The following is a 19,026-nucleotide window of genomic DNA, read 5'->3' as shown; positions in this document are numbered from 1 at the left end:
GTATGTGCGTTCTAAATCACATCCCCTGCTGCCCTTCTCTTCTCTTGCACCATTTTGAAGACTTCCCCTGCCCACAGTCCCTCCTCGTCATCTTTCAAATCCACGAAGCGTTCCGGGTCTGGTAGAATCGCCATGGCCCGTCCATGCAAGCTCTCATCAACCGCAAACCGACCCGCCACGTCAACCACGGTTTCAATGTCCACATAGGTAAACCCTTTCCCCGGTTCCATTCCTGCCGCGGCAAACGTATCCAGTGCGTTCTCGACCATCGGCGTGCGCATGAAGTAGGGTGCGAGACAATTTATGCGGACATTCAGGCGTGGCGTCTCGTGGCGTAGACCACGGAAAAGACCACGAACGCCGACTGCAGAGAAATGTTGACGTCAATACCTGAAATCTTTGGGAAGGTCTCGGTTTCCGTCGTGCCGCAATTTGTGTTCTGTCTCTTTGCTCCCCCAGAAAGGAAAAGGACGCTACTCACACTTGGAAGCATGGTAATCTGCGAAATTCCCGACATCCGTGTAAGCAACAGTCGAACTCACAAAAATGAGCGACTTGGAGAACTTTTCTGCCTCCAACTGTTCACGAGGCTGGCGTGGTTCAACCGTCATATACCACAGAGCCAGATACGCGCATTTGTACATCCCAAGAAGATTAACATCCAAAGCCGAATGGCGTAGCTCAGGCGGAGTGAGACATCTCTTGGATTTGGCGTCTAGGACTTTGTCAACGAGACTACCCGGCTCGCCCATGACGCCCGCAATCAAAGCTGTAACATCAATGGTCCCGTTTGGTGATTTCTGAAGTGCGTGATCAAAAGCTTTCACAGAGCTGACATGGTCTGTCACATCGCAGCGGACGAACATTGCAGAGAGGCCTTGCACCTGGAGATCCGCGACCGCGCTGGTGCCATCCTCGATATTGAGGTCTGCAATGGTAATGTGGGCGCCTGCATGAGCGAAACGTTTGGCCATGGCAAGCCCTAATCCTGAAGCTCCGCCTGCAGATGTGTTGATGGCATATCAGCACAATCAATGTCAAAGTGCAAAGAGCTTCAGAAGGTTGAGGAGTTGAACCGAACCACCCACCTAGAATCATAATAGATCGGCCTCGAAGGGAGGAGAGGTCAACCTTGTCAGACATTTTGGTTCAAAAGGCGGTCAACGGGATCTGTTCTGGTGGCAGAAAACAAACGCAATCGAGCTACACTTGTCGCTGTCCTTTTCAAGCAAAACGTCTCTGACGAGGTTCAGGAAGTCACCACGATTGAAAAGGAGGGGCAGAGGGGTTGTGTAACCTGCGAGGTTCGAGGCGTAAAGAGACCAGAAAACTAGAACTCTGAAGCGTGGCTTCCCAGCGAGTTTGTTGAACAGCCTCGCTTCGGTTCGGATCAAAATTGTTGATTCTTCCCATCCCTCGACCAAGATATGTGGCAATGTCCTCGCTCTTCTGTTCTGGGCAGCCTTCCATGTAGTCAATTGTTGTGGGTATTCCTTCCTCGTCCTTCTCGTCCCTTCTCAAAGCCCTAGGTCCTCCATTCTGATGCTCTTGTGCTGCCAATCAAGCCTAAACCCGCGCGCACCGCAGTCTCGGGCCCTGTTTTCCACCTTCGCCCGTCGCAGAGAAATCGAGGACAATCAGAAACATGGGCGTGGGAGGGACATCCGTGAATCAAGGGCAAGTCGTAATATGTGAGGCTCCGCAACTGCGGCTAACGTGCTCCCTAGCCTGCCTAGTGCAACTTGACTCTTGGACCCTGGTGGCCCTTGAGAAACCCATGACGCAGGTTCTAAACCACGCTGCAACCTGCGATCAGCGATCGAACATGGTCGACTTGTCGATCCTCGATCCGCTTGCGCAAAGCGGCTCGGAGCTTGCCGACTTCAACAACTCCACGGCCTCAGCCTTGCACCGGTCCTGGTGAGGACCATATCGCGCTCGGAGTATGTTCTCGGTACACACAGATTTGCCAATAGTTGGCGGTGCTCTGGGGGGTTTATTAGGATGAGGACACGTTGCTATGTCCCCTTGCTTAGCGAGAGATTGTATGGCCGAGGAAAACTCCTGGCCTTCGGCGGTGTCTCGTACAAAGGCAATATTAGAAAACAACATTCTTTGGTGTCTCCATATAACCGGGAGACTCTGGAACTCCAACGCTAATACTCATTGCTTATCAAGGCGAATCAGCCCCTTGACCTCTGGAAACGTACCCAGAATACTTTCACCGATGCTCCAGTTCTGGTAATTGGTGACATGATCCACAAAGTCTTGGGAGAGCACGCGGCGACGGTGGTGTTCATCCCACCTTACGGCTTCATCCATCCCGCGATCCCAATTCACGCTGAGAGGGGCTGCAGGTAATGCCGTCATCCAGTCTCTCAGATTCTTGATTAGAGCTTCACGCAACGGCGGTAGAGGTAAGAAGTCAAGAGCAATATGATGTGGTACTAAGTATTGGATTGGACGCGGTTTCAGAATGGCCGGAATGGCAGCATAAGAGTCTGCAGTGGGAACAAGCATCCAGCGCATGACTGCGGTATATGCTAGAATCTGCGCAAGTCGGACGTACACGTCCCAGTCGTGGAAGCTTCGCCATACCTGGAGCATATTACAGTCAGCCATTCGCGATTTAGTATTCGGCTGACGTGAAGGTGAGGATCTCACCTCGCACGCCCATCCGCTCACGGTAAAGCCATCCTCCTCATTACGGTCACGGAAGAACAACTCCACATCGATCAAGTCCGAACCAAGCACTCCAGGCGGGGAGGCATCTTGAGAAAGCAGGGTCTTCGCATTATCCATGAATCCAGTGATGATGTCGCTCAATGGGGTGTTCTCCTGCATGACTAGCGTTTGGACGCCATAGAGCTGGGATACCCGATCATGCAGGTAACGCCGTGCATTGTGGCCTTGGGCATCGGTCCCCGGTACAAATGGGGTGATCCCAGTATCTCCAGCCTCACCGGCCTGTGCGTGTTGGGCTACCAGCTGGTATGAAGCATCCGTTTGATGTGTCTCTTCAGGCTGAGTATCTGTCGGGTCTCCACTAGAATGGGCTTTCTGGGAGTCTGAAGTGCGCAGGGCGAAATGCCAACCCCGTCTATTGTGCTGCAAGTTGGAAGCGTTGTTTTGTGGCCTCGAAGATGATGCAATCGAGTCTGAAGGTACCTCTTCGTAGATGTGGTGAGCAGTGCCACTGTGGACACCGGATTGTCGAGGGGATTGTTCCTCTACAACTGGCTGCACTGGCTGCTCGTGGGCGCTTTCTGGAGGACTAAGTACGCTAGAAGGTGTACGAGGAGGTTGGTTGTACGACGAATAGAAGTTGCTCTTGAGTTGATCGCCTGGCTGGATTCCATCCTCGCCATCGTCATGGCTTACTGGGATGCTGATGATGTCGAGGGGTTCTCTGCCGCGTGTACGCCTGCCTAGATAGACCATATCGTTCAAGTCCTCCGGCGCCGATTCCTTGACAGACGTTGCACCTTGCAGCTGTGATTGCAAGTCGTCTGGCAATCCATCAGCCACGCTTGTGGCAGTCTCGCCATCGTCGAGTTGTCGGAGACACTCCTGAATTGTGACGAAGATGTCATCGGCTGGATCATTCTCGCGGATCGACCTAATGACGGCGTCGACCTGTGAGCTCGAGCGAAATCGGACCGCCTGGAGGAGAGCCGTGAGAAGGCGATTCTGGGAAAGCAGGGCTTCGCGGTCTTCACGATGCACGGCTCGTCGGCCGTCGAGCGACGGGTCGAATGTACATTCGATGCCGCTTTGCAAGCACAGCTTGCATGGCGCCGGGAGGCCGCTGCACTGTATTTTGCCCGGTCTTGTCTCAGTCTCGCCCCTTCGGCAACAAGGCTATCGTAAGGCGCTGTCAAGGAGATTCCTCACCTACCTTGGACCTCCGCCGTTTACAGGCTTCGCACGCGGTGCCCACGCGGGTGATTTTATTGCGGCCCAGCCTCTCGGCGCGAGCGGACCTATTGGAAGTGATGGCGTTGCTGTTGTTACCACTGCCCGGAAGCAATGACTGTAAAGGTCTTCGATCCATGAAGATCGCCTCGAGCTTGTTGTGTGTAGACAGAGATCGGAGGAATGGCCAGGCGCCCCAGGACTTTTCAAGTGGAATTTTATTCCCGCCTAGCAACCACCCCACCGCATATTTTTCAAGTATTCAGCGACCAAGTTCTCGCTGTGTTCATACGAAAAAGGCCACAACAAAAACGGGGCTCCCCCAGCTGGAGCCGATGACAAGACTCGACCACGGGAAATTTTTCCCTCAGTTACAAGCGTGGAGGACGATCGTTAAGGTGGCATTGCTTCGAAGTGCTGCCCCTCGCATCAACATCATTGGTGCAAGGGCCATAACGTGTGACGGCGATTCGACAAAGTGGTTGCCGAGACTAGAGAGGGAGCGAGGGGGGAGAACGGGGGCATTCTTTTGTTGTTTCGGCTGGATCATCCGTTTGGCTCTTTCGGCTCAGTGGTCAAGGGGACGGTATCTGCGGGTCGATCTCTTGGAGTTCTGGGTGTGATTCGAGATTCCCTTCAGTAGTACTAATTACAGGTCAACGTAGGCAAAGTCCCGACAAAAAAAATGAGACGAAGCACAAAACTAGAGTAAAACCCGATATCTTCAACACAACACCAACACCTCAAATATTGGAATAATTTAATAAAACTCTCGTGATCGATAGATTACGACTACTTGTTTCATACATCTAGATCCTAGACTTAGTAACTGCAGTATAACTATCCATTTTCAAGAAGTTGTTTTCGTAAAGGTAATACGTTAAAATACGCTAATAATACGCTAGTTTTCAGTAGAGTTCTTATATTACATATCAGTGGCCTCTCTGCCTCTCTAGGAGCCGTAATATAGTGCTATCCGGACGGAAGGGGCACCCAAGGGAAGGTAGGCCGAGTAGGTATTCCTGAAATGAGCGCGTGTTTAATTTGCTCTGCGCAATCGTGGAAAGTCGGCATTCTAGATTGGTCAACGGGGTCAAGCAGCTTGAGTCCATCGATTCGTTCGACATTATAGAGTGAGCTCACCTACGGAGACAAGAATCGGATTTTAGAACTGATGAATTCAGTGTCCACCTTGACGCCGTTATCACAATAGGGTCTTCGTTCTACCATTCCTCGCAGGACTTCCGAGCAGGTGATGCAGAGACAGGTAGAGGCGTCAAAATGAGCGACTCTGCATTCATTCGTTTTGCGAAAGCCTGTCAGAACCTTATCTACGTTAAACTTACGTCTCCTGTCCCCTGCCAACGTTATTAGGCGAAATATGCCAAGGCATCGCGCAGGTAGACGTGAACGAAGGAGGAAAACTTCGGAAAAGTCCTGAAGAGTGATGATCAGGGTAAGTTAGGGGCCTACGACATGAAAACCCACCCGTGTTGGTCTATGGCCTGGTCACGCTTTGGTCGTGATGCGCCTTCAACCATTGACAGCGACTCACTTTCGAGACTAAAGCACCGAGGCGCTTACTGAGCAGGAGGGCTCGGAACTGGACACTTCCGAGCAGGCGAGACACTGAAACTGGAAACCGGGAACTGGGGGAAGAAGGCGGGGGGGTTGATCGGTCCTCCACGGGGCTTGTTAGTTGTGCCCACGCTGCCCAAGGCGTGCCTCATGACAAAACTCGGGTTGATTAGGATCTCTTACCGTACCAAACTACAGTATCAGGCAGCTACGAGGCTTCTATGTCGGAAAATCCTACCAGGTATATTCAACTTATCATCAGGTCTGGACACAAGTACAAGAACGAGGTGCAAGTGAGCAATCGTGACGATCACCTGGCGGGTGGCCATGCGACAGCAGCGCCGTGTGAGGTCGAAAACCTGAGTACCTCGTTTGGCAACCGAGACCAAGAAAATACATCACGTTATGTCGTCCACGGGCCTCATAAGCCATTCATCTTCGAGGATCTCTGAAGATGTCGCTCTCACTTCTGGATCCCAAGTCAATATCTTTCGTATGAACTTTAGAAGCATCTCTCTTTCTTCTCCAGGAGGAACAGTGGTGATGAAGTTCTCGAAGGATGTTTCAGGAATTGGGGGTTCCGATATCCAATTGTCTGTTGTCATCAAATGTTAGTGTCTCCCACAAAATATAAAAAGACATTGGTACGAAACATTAAAACTTGCCTTCTTCGTCAAAATATGTCCGGAAAACCGGGCTCCGTTCGATCATCTCCAGCGGTGGTGGGCCAAGATATCCGATATACTGCGACAGTGCTAACGGTAGAACATATTGATCGTGTTCACGATCAATAGGATCAAAGAGACTTCTCCCTTCCAGAAGCTCGAGTGTCTGATGATAGTGATTAGTGCACGCGCTAAAACTTTGCTTTTCCTGCTTACCATGACACCCACTGACCAAACGTCGACCGGGAAGGCCCAAGGAAGCTTCAGGAGTACCTCCGGAGCTCGATATGAATCGGACATCCACCAATCATTATTCATCGGTTCCGCTGATCGCATTTGGCCAAAATCAGTGAGGATAGGGATGCCCGAAAGTTCAACCGTGACAGGCCGAGACCTGTAAACGGGAACTCCATCATTCATGATTGGCGTGCTCGGATCTTGCGACTCTTGGTCCTCCATGTCTTTAAAGATGATTTCGTCCCCAACCGCTGTCAGGACATTTTGGGGGGAAATGTCTGCGGCATGGTTAGAGGACAATATTTTAGTAAACCACCCGCTGAGCATACCAGTATGTACGACGCCACAAGTTGCGTGCAGCCAATTCACAGAAAACCACAAACGGTGTACCAAAGATTTTACCAGCGTCCTTGGGAAGATTGCATCGGCAAATGTTTCCTGTAATGTGCGGAGGCTACTTCCTTGTGGTTTTGTCGCAATACAATAATGACGACCATATGGTCCATCAATCTTGAAGATATCGTGGGCAAGACGCGTGAAGTCTAAGCCTGGATGATCAGCTTCTCTTGCAAATTCACTCAAGCGCCTTAGCATGGCAACTTCATTGACAACCGGTGATGTCTCCGTTCCATCTTCAATGCAGACCTTCAGTGAGATATATTGCTTCGATCTACACAGCAGTCAGTCAAACATTTATAAAGACGCTTGAGTTACTAACCTCTCATCTCGAGCAAGCCAAACGGTGGAATATGCTCCGTACCCTAGCTTTGCGATGATTCGATATTGTTGTTTGAAGATATCACCAATTTTGACTGGGTAGTAGCGCTTCCGATAAAATGGTGGTAGTGTTTCTTCCTCGATTAGCTGATAGCTATCATATATGTCATAGTGTGATTTCGTTGACGGGATATCTTAGGCGGGCAAACCCAACGCAATCGGGTAAAGGTCAAACACCGTAGGAATGTAATCACACCTTGCATTGTGCATTGTGGAATGTGGATGATCTCTCACGCTCACATTCCCGCCTCTTTGTGGTGGAGAAAAGACAAAATAATAATAACAAACGGATGACGTGCCAAAGCGTGGGTTGCCTTTTAGGCCCCGCGTCGGCACCACGGCTGGCCCTAGCGGAAACAAAACTCCGTAATGAGAATGAACTTCTCTCCTCCGTGGCGCAACGAGACGATTCAAGCAGAACCTTGAACGGGGCAGGAATGACTCGAAAGGCGCAGCTGGTCCCCTGGTCCGATACGCTACGACCAAAAGGGAGCCCTGCTGAATGGATCCACAAGGCTCAGAAGATCGAAATATTCATGGCGCTGTTCGTACGAAGTCTATCTGAGAAGTGTGCTTTTCAAACTCTCCATAAAAGCGGAAGGACCATCCCTTCCCGTCTCCGTAAACCCGCCGACACTTCGCATATCTCATGACAATGAACCGCATCGGCGGCAAGCAGGACACCTGCAAAGGCTTTACTTCTTCTCGTTCTGGACGATCTTGACCTTCTCCAGGATCTTGGGGTAGAGAGGGTGGCTTGGCTCAAGTCCCGTGAGCTTGGTGGTTGCCTCCTCAGGACTCAGGGTGCTCATAATTTGTGCCAATTCTTTGCTCTCCTCATCACCTTCGACGTTCTGGAATCTAAGGGCCATCTCCACACCACGGACTAGAGCAGTCACATCGTAGCCGCGTTCGGCAAGCTGAGCGGCGGGGCCAATGAAGCGCTCTTTGCGACCAAGTTTTCGGAGGGGCGCACGGCCGACGCGGACGGGAACATCCTCAAGATGCGGGTTGGAGATACGTGCGACGATGGTTTCGACATACTGCTGTTGCTCTTCTGGAGTGATGCCATGTTTGCCGCTGATAAGATGCGCAGTCTCTTCCAAAGCCTCGTGGACTTCCTGTCGGATCTCGGGATCTGCCATGGCTTCATGGATGGTCTTGATGCCCTTGTAGTAGGCGAAGTATGCGGCAGTGGCGTGACTGGTGTTCACAGTGAAGAGCTTACGCTCGATGTATGGCTCGAGGTCATCGACCCAGTGAATGCCTTTGACTTCTGGATGGCCCGACTTGAAACCAGTCGTCTCAACGCACCACTCGTAAAAGCTCTCAATGACCACGTCGAGGTTGGCATGTGGAGGCTGGGTTGGGACGATTCTGTCAATAGCAGAATTCCCAAATTCGGCCTTGGAGGAAAGATCTTTGAGCACCTCGGGCTTCATGTTCTTCTCGTCGGTGATCAAAGCCTTGAGGGCATCGGTGGCATTGATCATGTTCTCACAAGCAATGACGGCAAGAGGCTTCGACTTTGTGCGTGCCGCAATACCATCAGCAATCGGCTTGGCAATGAACTTGAGAACGTTGGGCCCGACAGCACAGGTGACAATATCAGCGTTGGCGATTTCCTTCACCACTTCGTCCATGTTGTACTTTGAGTTGAGAGCCCGGTAGTTTGTAATGACCTTGCTCTTCTCCCCGTCTTCACCGACCTCAGTGATCTTGTACGACTTGGAGGCATTGATTCGATTGATGAGGTCGTCGACGACATCGACGAAGATGACTTCATAGCCGGTCTCATGGAGCAGCTCTGCGATAAAACCACGGCCGATGTTACCACCGCCAAAGTGGACGGCTGTGCCAACCATGGTGTACGAGGGGGATGTGTGAGATGTGGGAAAGAGGTCAGAGGTACTGTGGAAGTTTTGCTGCTCAAGGTCAGTGAGTTCGCTGGCCAAAACTGGTGCGGTAATGATGGCACCGCTCTCCGTTGGTTTGTTACGTACATGTCTCGTCTGCAACTATGCCTCTCGGAAAGAATGAGGCAAGTAAATATGGATTTCGATGAACAGCAAGGGGAATAAAAGTGCTTGGAAGGAGAAGAAAATAGGGCAGAAAAAAGTCGGCGGTGTCAGAGAAGATATATTATGGGTGTTGGAAGCGGTCAACAAGAAATTGGGACAAGTGGGATGCGAGAGGTGAGGCACTTGAGACTAGTAATTGTACCTTCAACGAGCTAAAGCTTCATGCCCCGCGTGTCAGTGCGTCACTGGGAGGTGAAAGAGCGGCCATCCAATGACACCTAATTGGTTCGGGGCGCCACCACTGGTACAGAAGCCTTCTCAACGCGGGCTCTAATGGGGTCTGTAAATAAAGGGCGTCGATTTGGGGGGCTTGGGGGGCGCCACTCTCACAACCACCTCATTACGTCATATCTTTACTTGTTGTCGCATTCCTCCCGCAAGGGTAGAAGAAGAAAGGTGTGTGGTACATACATAGCTTTGTGCAACATTCTGAATAGTACTGCAACCCCTAATCTTCAGATATTATCCAATCCTAGCATGTACGCCACTGTAAAATGTACATGTCGTGCGCCACGGTAGCCAGGCCTTCGTCATTCCAATCTTCATGTCGTAATCTATACATTAGGCCTATTCTAATATCAATATCCGCCTTTCTCGCCGTACCGCCTGGTGTTTCGTCGTCCCACACAACATTGCACAACAGAAACAAATGATGCCAGCAGCATGACTGCCGTGGCCGCCCATGTCATTCCAAGGAATTTCCCGCCTTTGGATGAGGCAATGCCGATCTCATCTGTGTATTTGTTGATTCGGTTGGTTGCAATGACCATCACAGCCGTTGCTACAGCGGAGGCGACCCCAAGGGTGATAAAGGCAACCTGCAAAGATCATGGTTAATCAAGGTTGGCTTCATATTGAAAACGAAGAGAACTTACCACGTCCACCAACCAGTTGAAAAAGGCTGACAGTCGGCCATTGGTAAATATGCCAGCGGCGGCAGTGAACATTGCAATGCCTGACAAGACAATCCCGATGATGTAGAAGATCACCATGACCCGGCTGACAATCTTGATAGTGTTCTCAGCATCTGTTATGTCACTTGGCCAGTGGATATCATCCAAGGTGATTCCAGCCGGCAAATGGTCCTGGACAATCTTGGTAGGCTCAAAGTGAAAGCCCAAGGTCGACTTTGAGCATTCAGTCACATTTTGTCCTGGGTTGGGCGCAGTGGAATTGGGCGAATAGACGCCTTGACAGTAATCGGTGACATGGACATTGAAGAAGTCTGGGAGACCAAGGAGTGAAGCAATGTCAGTGGCTGCATCGCCGATTATGTCGTTAATGCCCTCCTGAATGGTGCTGCTCAGGCCGGAGAGCAGCCCGCTGTCGCCACTGGAGGTGTCAAACAGACTGCCATGACCAAGCCGGGAGATGTTTAGCTTTGGGCAGTCAGCATATAATACATCCATAAATCCTGCGAGCAGGCATACGTACTGTCAATATTTCAGTATCTTGCAAAAATGTCCTTTTGTCGCCGGCAAGTAGACATAGGATCGAGAGAACGAAAGCTGCGATGGCACATGCCAGGGTGAGCAGGGAAGACAATCGCATCTTGAAAGGATAGGATGAATCTGTGTAGAAGAACGAATGGAATTCAAGAAAAACAACAGACTCTTAAAAGGCCCCGGTAGCAGAAATACTAGGACCTTGTACTGAGCACGAGGTTGAGGTTGACGTTTGCAGTGATGGAGCAGCGCAAGTAACCGATCAGGGCAGTGCTGATTGACGCGGTTAAATGGTAGGATGACCCGTCTCGTCGTTTGCTCTCAGCCCTCTACTTGTATGTCGGGATGCGTCAACCAAGAAGCCATGACAACAGAGTTTCTGATCGGTGTTGGTCAGAAATCTGGCTGGGGGTGGTGAGAAAACAGGGTATCGCCGTCTAGCAAGATTCCACCATGTCCCACAATGGCAACAATGATCGGTTGGAGCAGGTCTCGGAGCCAGAGCAACGCCAGGCACCCTAAGGGCTCCTAAGGGCCTCACTGGGCCTCCCAAAGGCCCCTAGTTTGGATCGGGCATCCCCAGCCACTTCCCGTGGTCTTTGTTTGGGCGCCATGAGGGCCACTCAGGGCCCTAAGGCTGCGGTGTGGGGCTCCGATTGGCGCCTCAGCCACCCTGCGATCGTCGCCCGCAGAATCCTCCAGTAACGTCATGCTGGACCAGGGTGCTTTGAAACAACGCGTCCTGTTGCAAACTGCGTAATCCAGTGCCGGGCACAGGCTTTTGACTTGTCGGCCAGGCGCATTGGGCTAACCTCATGTGAAGAGGTTTAGAAACGGCTTTTCTAGAAGGCAGCTCACTGAAGAATTCGTAGCCTGTGTGCTCATGCTCCTTGGCTGGCCTGCCACCAAAGCATTGGGTGTGCCACTCCGTCTTACGAGGCGCAAGCGCACAAAGCAAATACACCAGATAGGTCTTATTACGCGTCACAGCCAGAAAGTCTTCCCCAAGAAACTAGACACAAGCGTGAGAGTGGCTGTGGTCACGTGGACTGGAAGAATTTTGGCGACTTCAATGCACATTGAGGCTGAGGGAACACGTATGAGCGCGCGTGCCACACCCCCTCGCCAGACATATCCAAAAGCCACATTAACATATGTCTCATACCACCTTCTTCTCCACGGGTTCAGCAGATGCACCAGTTCCTCCTTGGCGTCCGCGGTGGCTTTGTGGCTTTGAGGAGAGGTACCCGAATTCGACGCATGACCACAAGTATGGTGCTGATTTTCCAATGGCAGGTTTGAACGTCTAGCTCGCACAATAACAATACATCATCTTGTATTGATGGTGATCGGACGCTCTCCAAGTATGAACCTCTCCTTGGACCTGAGGAGCAGCATCACACTGGCCAATGTGGTTATCAGAGACGTTAAAAGGAGGCTGAAACTCCTCGTTGGTAGAGGTGGTTATGGCCGAGCTTCAGGTTGCCAAATCCATTCAATGTGCAAGCAAAGGGCAAGTCGTGGCAGCCGAGCAGCATTCAATCGGACTGTCCAGATCCTGGTTGTAAATCTTGGGTCTCTTGTCGTAGTTTTTTGATGGCGGTCTAAAAGGCTGTTAGTCTCCGCCTTATTGTGGACCAGTCCGAGACCTCGACTCACAGCTAAAGCCTCAGGATTAACCCCATTCTCAATGAGAGACACACAAAGTGACAGTTGTGTGCGATCGAGCTGCGTATTCTGCCTTCATTGTCAGAGGAATGCACTCGGGGATTGTGCATGATCACTGACGAGGAGGATTGAGATCTCTTCGAGAATATCAACAACTTCTCGAGCCTTTTCCCGTTTATCAGAAGTCACAGGCATGATAAACCCTGATCCAGACTAACGGCAGCCGAGGTTCGAGATCTAATATCTCAGCAATTCGAATCTTGGTGGAAGCAGGGGACAGATGTTGAGGCGATTTGTTCGAAACGCGTCTCCCGAGTCCTGGTTGTACTCAGTGCGCTTGAGTTGCTGCTTTAGTACTTAACTCAGAACCTAGAGCAGACGAGGTTAAATGGGCATGTCTTTTTGAACCAAATAGTATTAGCGTGCTTGACTATTTGACCTTTGACTTCCACGGACTTCACAGCTTGTACCCTGCACAAGTAGCACGCGACTCTTCTTCAGTCAATCTGTCCTTGTGTTCCAGGATGCTTGCTGCAACCATCAATGCGACTTCGGGCTGTGATGGAACTGCAGCCTCTCATTCGGCTATGCTCAGCAAGGCTGCAAGAAGTCAAAGGGGCGATCCCTCGTGCCGAAATAATCCTCTTTTCCATAACCTCCGACAACTCCATCGCTCTACTGTTCCACGTATCTCACATGAAATAGAGACTCTGGAACGCAAGGTATTTACTTCTCGTGAAGCGTTCCCATTCAACGACAAGCCTCTTCACCAGCGCAACATGGAAGTAATTGTCGGTCTTTCGGACCAAGCAGGAAATCCCTCTGTTGTGGCCTACGCTGTTGTGGTGAAATGGAACCACCGACTACTTCTACACAAAATTTGCGTGGCACCGGCCGCAAGAGGCCAGGGCATAGGTGGACTATTGATGCTGAAGATCATTGAAGACTCGAAACGGTGGTCCTGTCGCGCAATCGATCTTTGGGTCGACGAAGCGAATCAGGTCGCTAGGGGCCTCTATACCAAGTGCGGCTTTGTCGTGCAAGAAACGATCAACGACTACTATTCACCCGGTAAGAATGGAGTCAAGATGGTCCGAGCTTTGCAGCCTTGATGCGGGAGACTTTCTTGGGCAGAGGGCTTTCCACATTCTCACCCAAGGTATCCCTTGCAGATGCCATCAATTCTCTTAAACCCTCACCCAACCCCTTGGGAATATCATAAATTGCACGCGACCGCGCCATGTCGCGTCAACCGCGTCTAGACCTGCGATGGAAGTCGTCTTCTGTGCAACTGGTCTTTGACAACATATAGCCAGCAGCCTCGGGTTGCCCCATTGCGGCATGATTTCAGACTTCCAATCGAGCCACTTGAATGTATCTCACAGAAATCAGTAAGCCACTGTTGGCGTTTTGGCTGACCGTGTTTGTCGATCTCATCACAGCCGCACCGGAACTCGCTTTCCCGCTCAATTCTCAAGTTCCACCAGTTGCATACGTATCGCAACCATACAACTTTGTATTTTCTGCCGATACTTTCACCTCGAACGCTCCGCAGATCTCCTACACAATCACACATGGCCCAAAGTGGCTCGATCTTGACGGCCCTTCTCGGCAGTTCCAAGGTGTGCCAGACAGCAGCGATGTAGGCACAACAACTTTGCAACTGGTCGCTTCAGACCCTACGGGAGATTTATCAACGAGCATTACACTTATTGTGCTCGGATCTCCTACTCTAACACTCGGCACACCTCTGTTGCCTCAACTAGAAGAAAGTGGCCTCATTTCCCCACCAAGTTCATTACTTGCGCAGCCACAGCAGCCATTTCATGTTTCCTTTGAAACGCATACCTTCACTGGCGCCACGCCCGATACAAGATACTACGCGGTTTCGGCCGGCAATGCTCCTTTGCCTCCGTGGGTGCATTTCGATGAAGATCAGCTCGAGTTCTCTGGCATAACTCCTGCGTTGGTATCCTCATTAGCTGGGTCTCAAACGTACGGCTTGAGACTTATTGCTTCGAATGTGCCTGGGTTTGCAGAATTGGCTATTGACTTCCAACTTGTTATTAGCCGGAGGATACTGGCATTTTCAGCCGCCACGCAAATCGCCAACATCTCAACTGGTACTCGATTCCAAGCTTTGCCACTCCGGCCACTAATCACACTCAACGGGGCTCCCGTCACTGACGATCAGATTGACAGCATAGATGCGGATGTCCCGGCTTGGGCAGAGCTGGATCGAAACGAATTGTCTTTAAGTGGTACCCCTGATGATTCTGTCAGCACTACTATCACTATCACGGTCACAGATATCTATCATGATGTTGCTAATGCAACCATCTTTCTCGAGAATACTGGAAGTTCAAGTGTTTCTCTTGGAGTCATAGGTGTCGTCAATGTAACAGCCGGGGAATACTTTTCATACTACTGGACCTCTCCAACCTACTCTCCTTGGGTCCGAGCTGTCGCGACCCTAGGTAATGCATCAGCATGGCTTGATTTTAATGCTCAAACCTGGGCTCTCTCAGGGTCAGTGCCCCAAGATCTACCCGGACAGACACTCAGTGTTTCCATCACCTTCGCGAACGCATCAACAAATGCAACAGGAGACGTGATTATACAAGTCCTTCAGAAACCCTTCGCTACTGCAACTGCACCAACGCATTCTACGACGCCACCGACGATTTCCAGAGCTAGTGGCACGAGCAAAGCATCTGAGCGTGCAATGAGTTCTCCGCATGGCAACACATCCAACAACCATCTGCTGCATATCGTACTGGCCTGTGTCTTTTCTGTTGGTGGAGTACTGCTCGCGGTTTCTCTGGTTCTGTGTTGTCTAAGAAGGAGAAGGAAGAACAGAGGAAGAAACATCGCATCATTCGAAGAGGGCTCGGATCGTGCCGATGGGCATTCACATGAGCCATCGAATCAATCTGCACAAGATGCCGAAACCATTGCCCATATACCCGATAACCAGCATATCAGCCCTCCAAATCTCTCTACTCCGAACCCTGCGCAGTCTACTGAGTGTTTGGAGAACTCTAGGCAGGGATTATCAAGCACCAAACGCCCACATCCCCTTACGCAGCATCGGACTACACAAGTCTTCACTCCTGGAAGTGTTGTGGCTCCCCAACTTGAAGCCATTGAAGAATTTGACAGGACGGCAAGTCCTGCATTCGAATTCTTGCCGACCAACCCGAGGTTGTCGGTGCCTTGGGCCCCAGCAATCCAGAGCAGCTCATTGGCAGCAGGATTGCAGAGTCAACAAAGGAACTCGACCATCACTGCCCAGTCAAGCATGATGCCATCCGTGGTAGGCTTGCCTGACAGAAAGAGTGGCGCCGGACATGGTGGCGGCATTCTGATCCCCTCTGATGTCAACACAGATCAGACGTCCTGGCGGAACACCTGGGCCTCTAATCTATCAAATGACTGCAGAAGGACTACGCTGGTGTTGGATTCATTCCCGGCACCCCCGGTGGATGGAGCGACCGCTGCTAGGACCGGTGTTCTGACAAAGAGTCCAGTTCCCTTTATGCGCATGGTCCCGGAAGATAGCAGTCAGCCTCTATCCTTTGAGGAGCAGCGTCAAAGATGGCATACCGAACGGGCACGGGCTAGGTTAGAAGGGTCTGCAAGATTTTCGAATGCAGGCTCGGCACGGCTGCTGGTGTCACCGCGATACAAGTGGGCTCGGAACACCGCAGCGCTGGCGAAGCGAAATCCACAAACACCGACACCAATGGCTAGAGAATCTAAGGCAATGGGCGCCCGAGATTTTCCCGAGCCCTCGTGGTCGATGTGGTCCGGCCTTGAGCATGAGGTCGACGAATCTGCTCAAATCGGTGGGTTTATCTCCTCTCAAAACGGCAACACGCCTGTGCTGAGGAAACAGCGCAGCATTGCGAGCAGCGGGCAGTTTGAATCGATCACTTCTTCAGACAGCTACTTGGAGGACAAAGCCCCGTCAGCCGAGGAAACAGAACCTGATACGCAAAGAGGGCTGGCTAATCGCGGCTCGCAATCCTCACCACGGTTGCCTTTGAACCTCATCTTGCACTCACGAGAAAATGTGGGGAACCATGAGGGCGCAATGAAGAGATCTGAAGAGGGCTGGCGAGGGAGTTTCCGATTTGTATGATTGTTAGAGACGACGAATGCGGCAGTCAACCGTCTATCCAAAGTATGAAGCCTCTGCTAGGCAGCAGTGGGTAGATAGACGTAGTGACCGAAAACGTCGATGAGGCTGGGGCGCAGGAGGACGTTGATGTTTCCTTTGTATGTATTTTAGGGTCGATACCTACAGGGGCTTGGCATTCCGGCACAAGGGGCTCTCAGGGTGCAGGTCTCATCGCCTTTCTTACTAAGGGAATTCGGTTGTAGTGGGTGGGCTTCTTGAATCCATCGTCATTTACTCGCCCTGGCACCAACTGGCACCCAGAACCTCGTTCCTCAGAGTCGCCTGCCCACCTTTCAGATTTGAATTTATCCTTTTTCCTGTTCAAACTTACAAAGTCGCTGGTTTCTGCCCGCGACATCCTGATCGCCGACAATAAGAGAGCGTCTTTCGGGGTATTCCTCAGACGCTGCATATTTCCCTCAGGTTGCAGAGCCTGCGCCTCCTCCCGTCCCTGTCCTCCCTCTGCTGCCTTTTAACCCGCCTCAACCGCAGCCAGCTTATGCCATCGTGTGCGAGGAGTACATGAGCACCGTCACCTCCAATTCCAGTCCCAAGTTGAAGAACTACAAGCATGGGTCAGACTCTGTCAGAGCCCGTTGTGGAAAAGGTGTGCCACAGATTATACATTTTGCCCCATGTTTGCTCAGCGAGAAACCTTTCGCGCCTTGCGCGTGATCCAGAGCCCGAAGACCGCCAGGCCCGCTTCTGGCTGAGTTTTTTTTTGCTCTTCTACTTCAGTCGTCTAAAGTGCTTGAGAAAGGCAGCTAACACAAGTTGTGGTGACAGATATCCGATAGCGGTGCAGATGACTGTGTTTACTATGGCCTCTCGGCAATGCAAGGATGGCGTATAAGTATGGAAGACGCACACGCCGCAGTTCTCGACCTACAGCCCGAGGGAAGTGGCAAGTCCAAACAGCCCTCCCCGCCAGACAAGAGGTTATCGTATTTTGGTGTCTACGACGGGCATGGTGGGGAAAAAGTCGCGCAGTTTGCTGGAGAGAATATCCATAAAATTGTCGCAAAGCAAGATGCGTTCTCCAAAGGAGACATTGAGCAAGCCTTAAAGGATGGGTTCCTCGCCACCGATCGTGCAATCCTCAATGGTATGGGTGGCCTCTCCCGCCAAACAACCGTTTCCGGATACTAAAGGATTATTCAGATGCTCGTTACGAAGATGAGGTCTCTGGATGTACTGCATCCGTCGGGATCATATCAAAAGATAAGATATGGGTGGTGCGTACAGCATGTTCCAATCACTTCATTCCCTGACTCACGAATGCCAGGCCAACGCAGGAGACTCTCGCACTGTCCTTGGAGTCAAGGGGAGAGCGAAGCCGCTATCCTACGATCACAAACCCCAGAACGAAGGTACACCACTCGATTGTATTGCCTTTGAAACAAGCTAACTAGAGACAGGCGAGAAAGCCCGTATAAGTGCCGCTGGAGGCTTTGTGGACTTTGGTCGGGTCAATGGCAATCTCGCCCTGTCACGTGCCATAGGAGACTTCGAATTCAAGAAGAGCGCCGACCTCTCTCCCGAGCAGCAGATTGTCACAGCCTTTCCCGATGTGATCACACACGAAATCTCACCGGATGATGAGTTTTTGGTGATTGCTTGCGATGGTAGACTGCCCTGCTGAAATCCCTTGTGGCCGTGTTGAGTGTGGCTGATGATGAACCAGGAATATGGGACTGTCAATCCTCGCAGGCCGTAATCGAGTTTGTGCGAAGAGGCATTGTTGCCAAACAAGAGCTACAGCTCATTTGCGAGAACATGATGGACAACTGCCTCGCGTCCAACAGTGAGACTGGAGGTGTGGGGTGCGACAATATGACCATGATTATTATCGGTCTGTTGAACGGCAAAAGCAAAGAGGAATGGTATGATATGATCAGTAAACGAGTGGCAGACGGAGAGGGACCATGCGCGCCACCAGAGTACGGCAAGTCCAACCCTGATTTCCAAGAGGCCAAATCTTGTCTAACAGTCCGCAGCTGAATTCCGTGGACCAGGTGTCCGACATCAATTTGATCATGACAGTCCAGACGAATACGAGCTTGATCTAGACCACCGATCTAGAGGGTTTGGGGGTCGGAGTGGTAGGATCATTTTGCTCGGGGATGGAACAGAGGTCCTGACCGATTCAGACGACGCGGAAATGTTCGATCACAGCGAGGAAGATAAAGATGCGGCGAACCAGGTCAAGAAGGGCACTCCGGACACATCGGACGTCGACTCTGCACGAAGCGAACGAGAAGGCACCCCAGCTCCCCAGTCGGCCAGTGACGGGACGAAGCCATCAAGTCAGCAGGATACCTTGGACAGCAGCAAAGACGCAGAGAACACAGGACCCGCGGATGACACGACCCAGAAGGCTGCTGTCTGAAAGCCAAGTATGAGAGCGAGACGAGAGCACGACGAGAGCGAGAGCCAGAGCGAGACCAGACAAGGCAGATCCAGTTTCTTCCCGACGC

General features: G+C 51.4%; 8 protein-coding genes across 8 annotated transcripts; 3 read left to right on the top strand and 5 right to left on the bottom strand.

Moving 5' to 3' along the window:
* Positions 1-11: 11 nt before the first annotated feature.
* Positions 12-974, bottom strand: Z517_10692 (uncharacterized protein; the record flags this gene model as incomplete). Its single annotated transcript, XM_013424301.1, has 2 exons — positions 12-364; positions 482-974. The coding sequence occupies 2 exons, from the start codon at positions 972-974 to the stop codon at positions 12-14; spliced, it is 846 nt and encodes a 281-aa protein (XP_013279755.1).
* Positions 975-2,163: 1,189 nt separating this feature from the next.
* On the bottom strand, positions 2,164-4,054 carry Z517_10691 (uncharacterized protein; the record flags this gene model as incomplete). Its single annotated transcript, XM_013424300.1, has 3 exons — positions 2,164-2,598; positions 2,665-3,813; positions 3,899-4,054. 3 exons carry the CDS (start codon positions 4,052-4,054, stop codon positions 2,164-2,166), a joined length of 1,740 nt encoding a protein of 579 aa, XP_013279754.1.
* Positions 4,055-6,147: 2,093 nt separating this feature from the next.
* Positions 6,148-7,382, bottom strand: Z517_10690 (uncharacterized protein; the record flags this gene model as incomplete). The annotated part of the gene is made up of 5 exons (XM_013424299.1): positions 6,148-6,324; positions 6,375-6,673; positions 6,725-7,065; positions 7,114-7,306; positions 7,367-7,382. 5 exons carry the CDS (start codon positions 7,380-7,382, stop codon positions 6,148-6,150), a joined length of 1,026 nt encoding a protein of 341 aa, XP_013279753.1.
* A 485-nt stretch (positions 7,383-7,867) lies between these two features.
* Positions 7,868-9,037, bottom strand: Z517_10689 (uncharacterized protein; the record flags this gene model as incomplete). Its single annotated transcript, XM_013424298.1, has 1 exon — positions 7,868-9,037. The coding sequence occupies one exon, from the start codon at positions 9,035-9,037 to the stop codon at positions 7,868-7,870; it is 1,170 nt and encodes a 389-aa protein (XP_013279752.1).
* A 794-nt stretch (positions 9,038-9,831) lies between these two features.
* Positions 9,832-10,804, bottom strand: Z517_10688 (uncharacterized protein; the record flags this gene model as incomplete). The annotated part of the gene is made up of 3 exons (XM_013424297.1): positions 9,832-10,071; positions 10,129-10,632; positions 10,688-10,804. The coding sequence occupies 3 exons, from the start codon at positions 10,802-10,804 to the stop codon at positions 9,832-9,834; spliced, it is 861 nt and encodes a 286-aa protein (XP_013279751.1).
* A 2,086-nt stretch (positions 10,805-12,890) lies between these two features.
* On the top strand, positions 12,891-13,478 carry Z517_10687 (uncharacterized protein; the record flags this gene model as incomplete). Its single annotated transcript, XM_013424296.1, has 1 exon — positions 12,891-13,478. The coding sequence occupies one exon, from the start codon at positions 12,891-12,893 to the stop codon at positions 13,476-13,478; it is 588 nt and encodes a 195-aa protein (XP_013279750.1).
* A 260-nt stretch (positions 13,479-13,738) lies between these two features.
* On the top strand, positions 13,739-16,510 carry Z517_10686 (uncharacterized protein; the record flags this gene model as incomplete). Its single annotated transcript, XM_013424295.1, has 1 exon — positions 13,739-16,510. The coding sequence occupies one exon, from the start codon at positions 13,739-13,741 to the stop codon at positions 16,508-16,510; it is 2,772 nt and encodes a 923-aa protein (XP_013279749.1).
* Positions 16,511-17,383: 873 nt separating this feature from the next.
* Positions 17,384-18,938, top strand: Z517_10685 (uncharacterized protein; the record flags this gene model as incomplete). The annotated part of the gene is made up of 6 exons (XM_013424294.1): positions 17,384-17,654; positions 17,711-17,784; positions 17,835-17,919; positions 17,968-18,174; positions 18,234-18,446; positions 18,547-18,938. The coding sequence occupies 6 exons, from the start codon at positions 17,384-17,386 to the stop codon at positions 18,936-18,938; spliced, it is 1,242 nt and encodes a 413-aa protein (XP_013279748.1).
* Positions 18,939-19,026: the final 88 nt, after the last annotated feature.

Source organism: Fonsecaea pedrosoi (genome assembly GCF_000835455.1).
Source record: "Fonsecaea pedrosoi CBS 271.37 unplaced genomic scaffold supercont1.7, whole genome shotgun sequence".
In the NCBI taxonomy this organism is placed as follows: Eukaryota; Fungi; Ascomycota; class Eurotiomycetes; order Chaetothyriales; family Herpotrichiellaceae; genus Fonsecaea; species Fonsecaea pedrosoi.
This window is presented reverse-complemented; position numbering and strand designations above follow the sequence as displayed.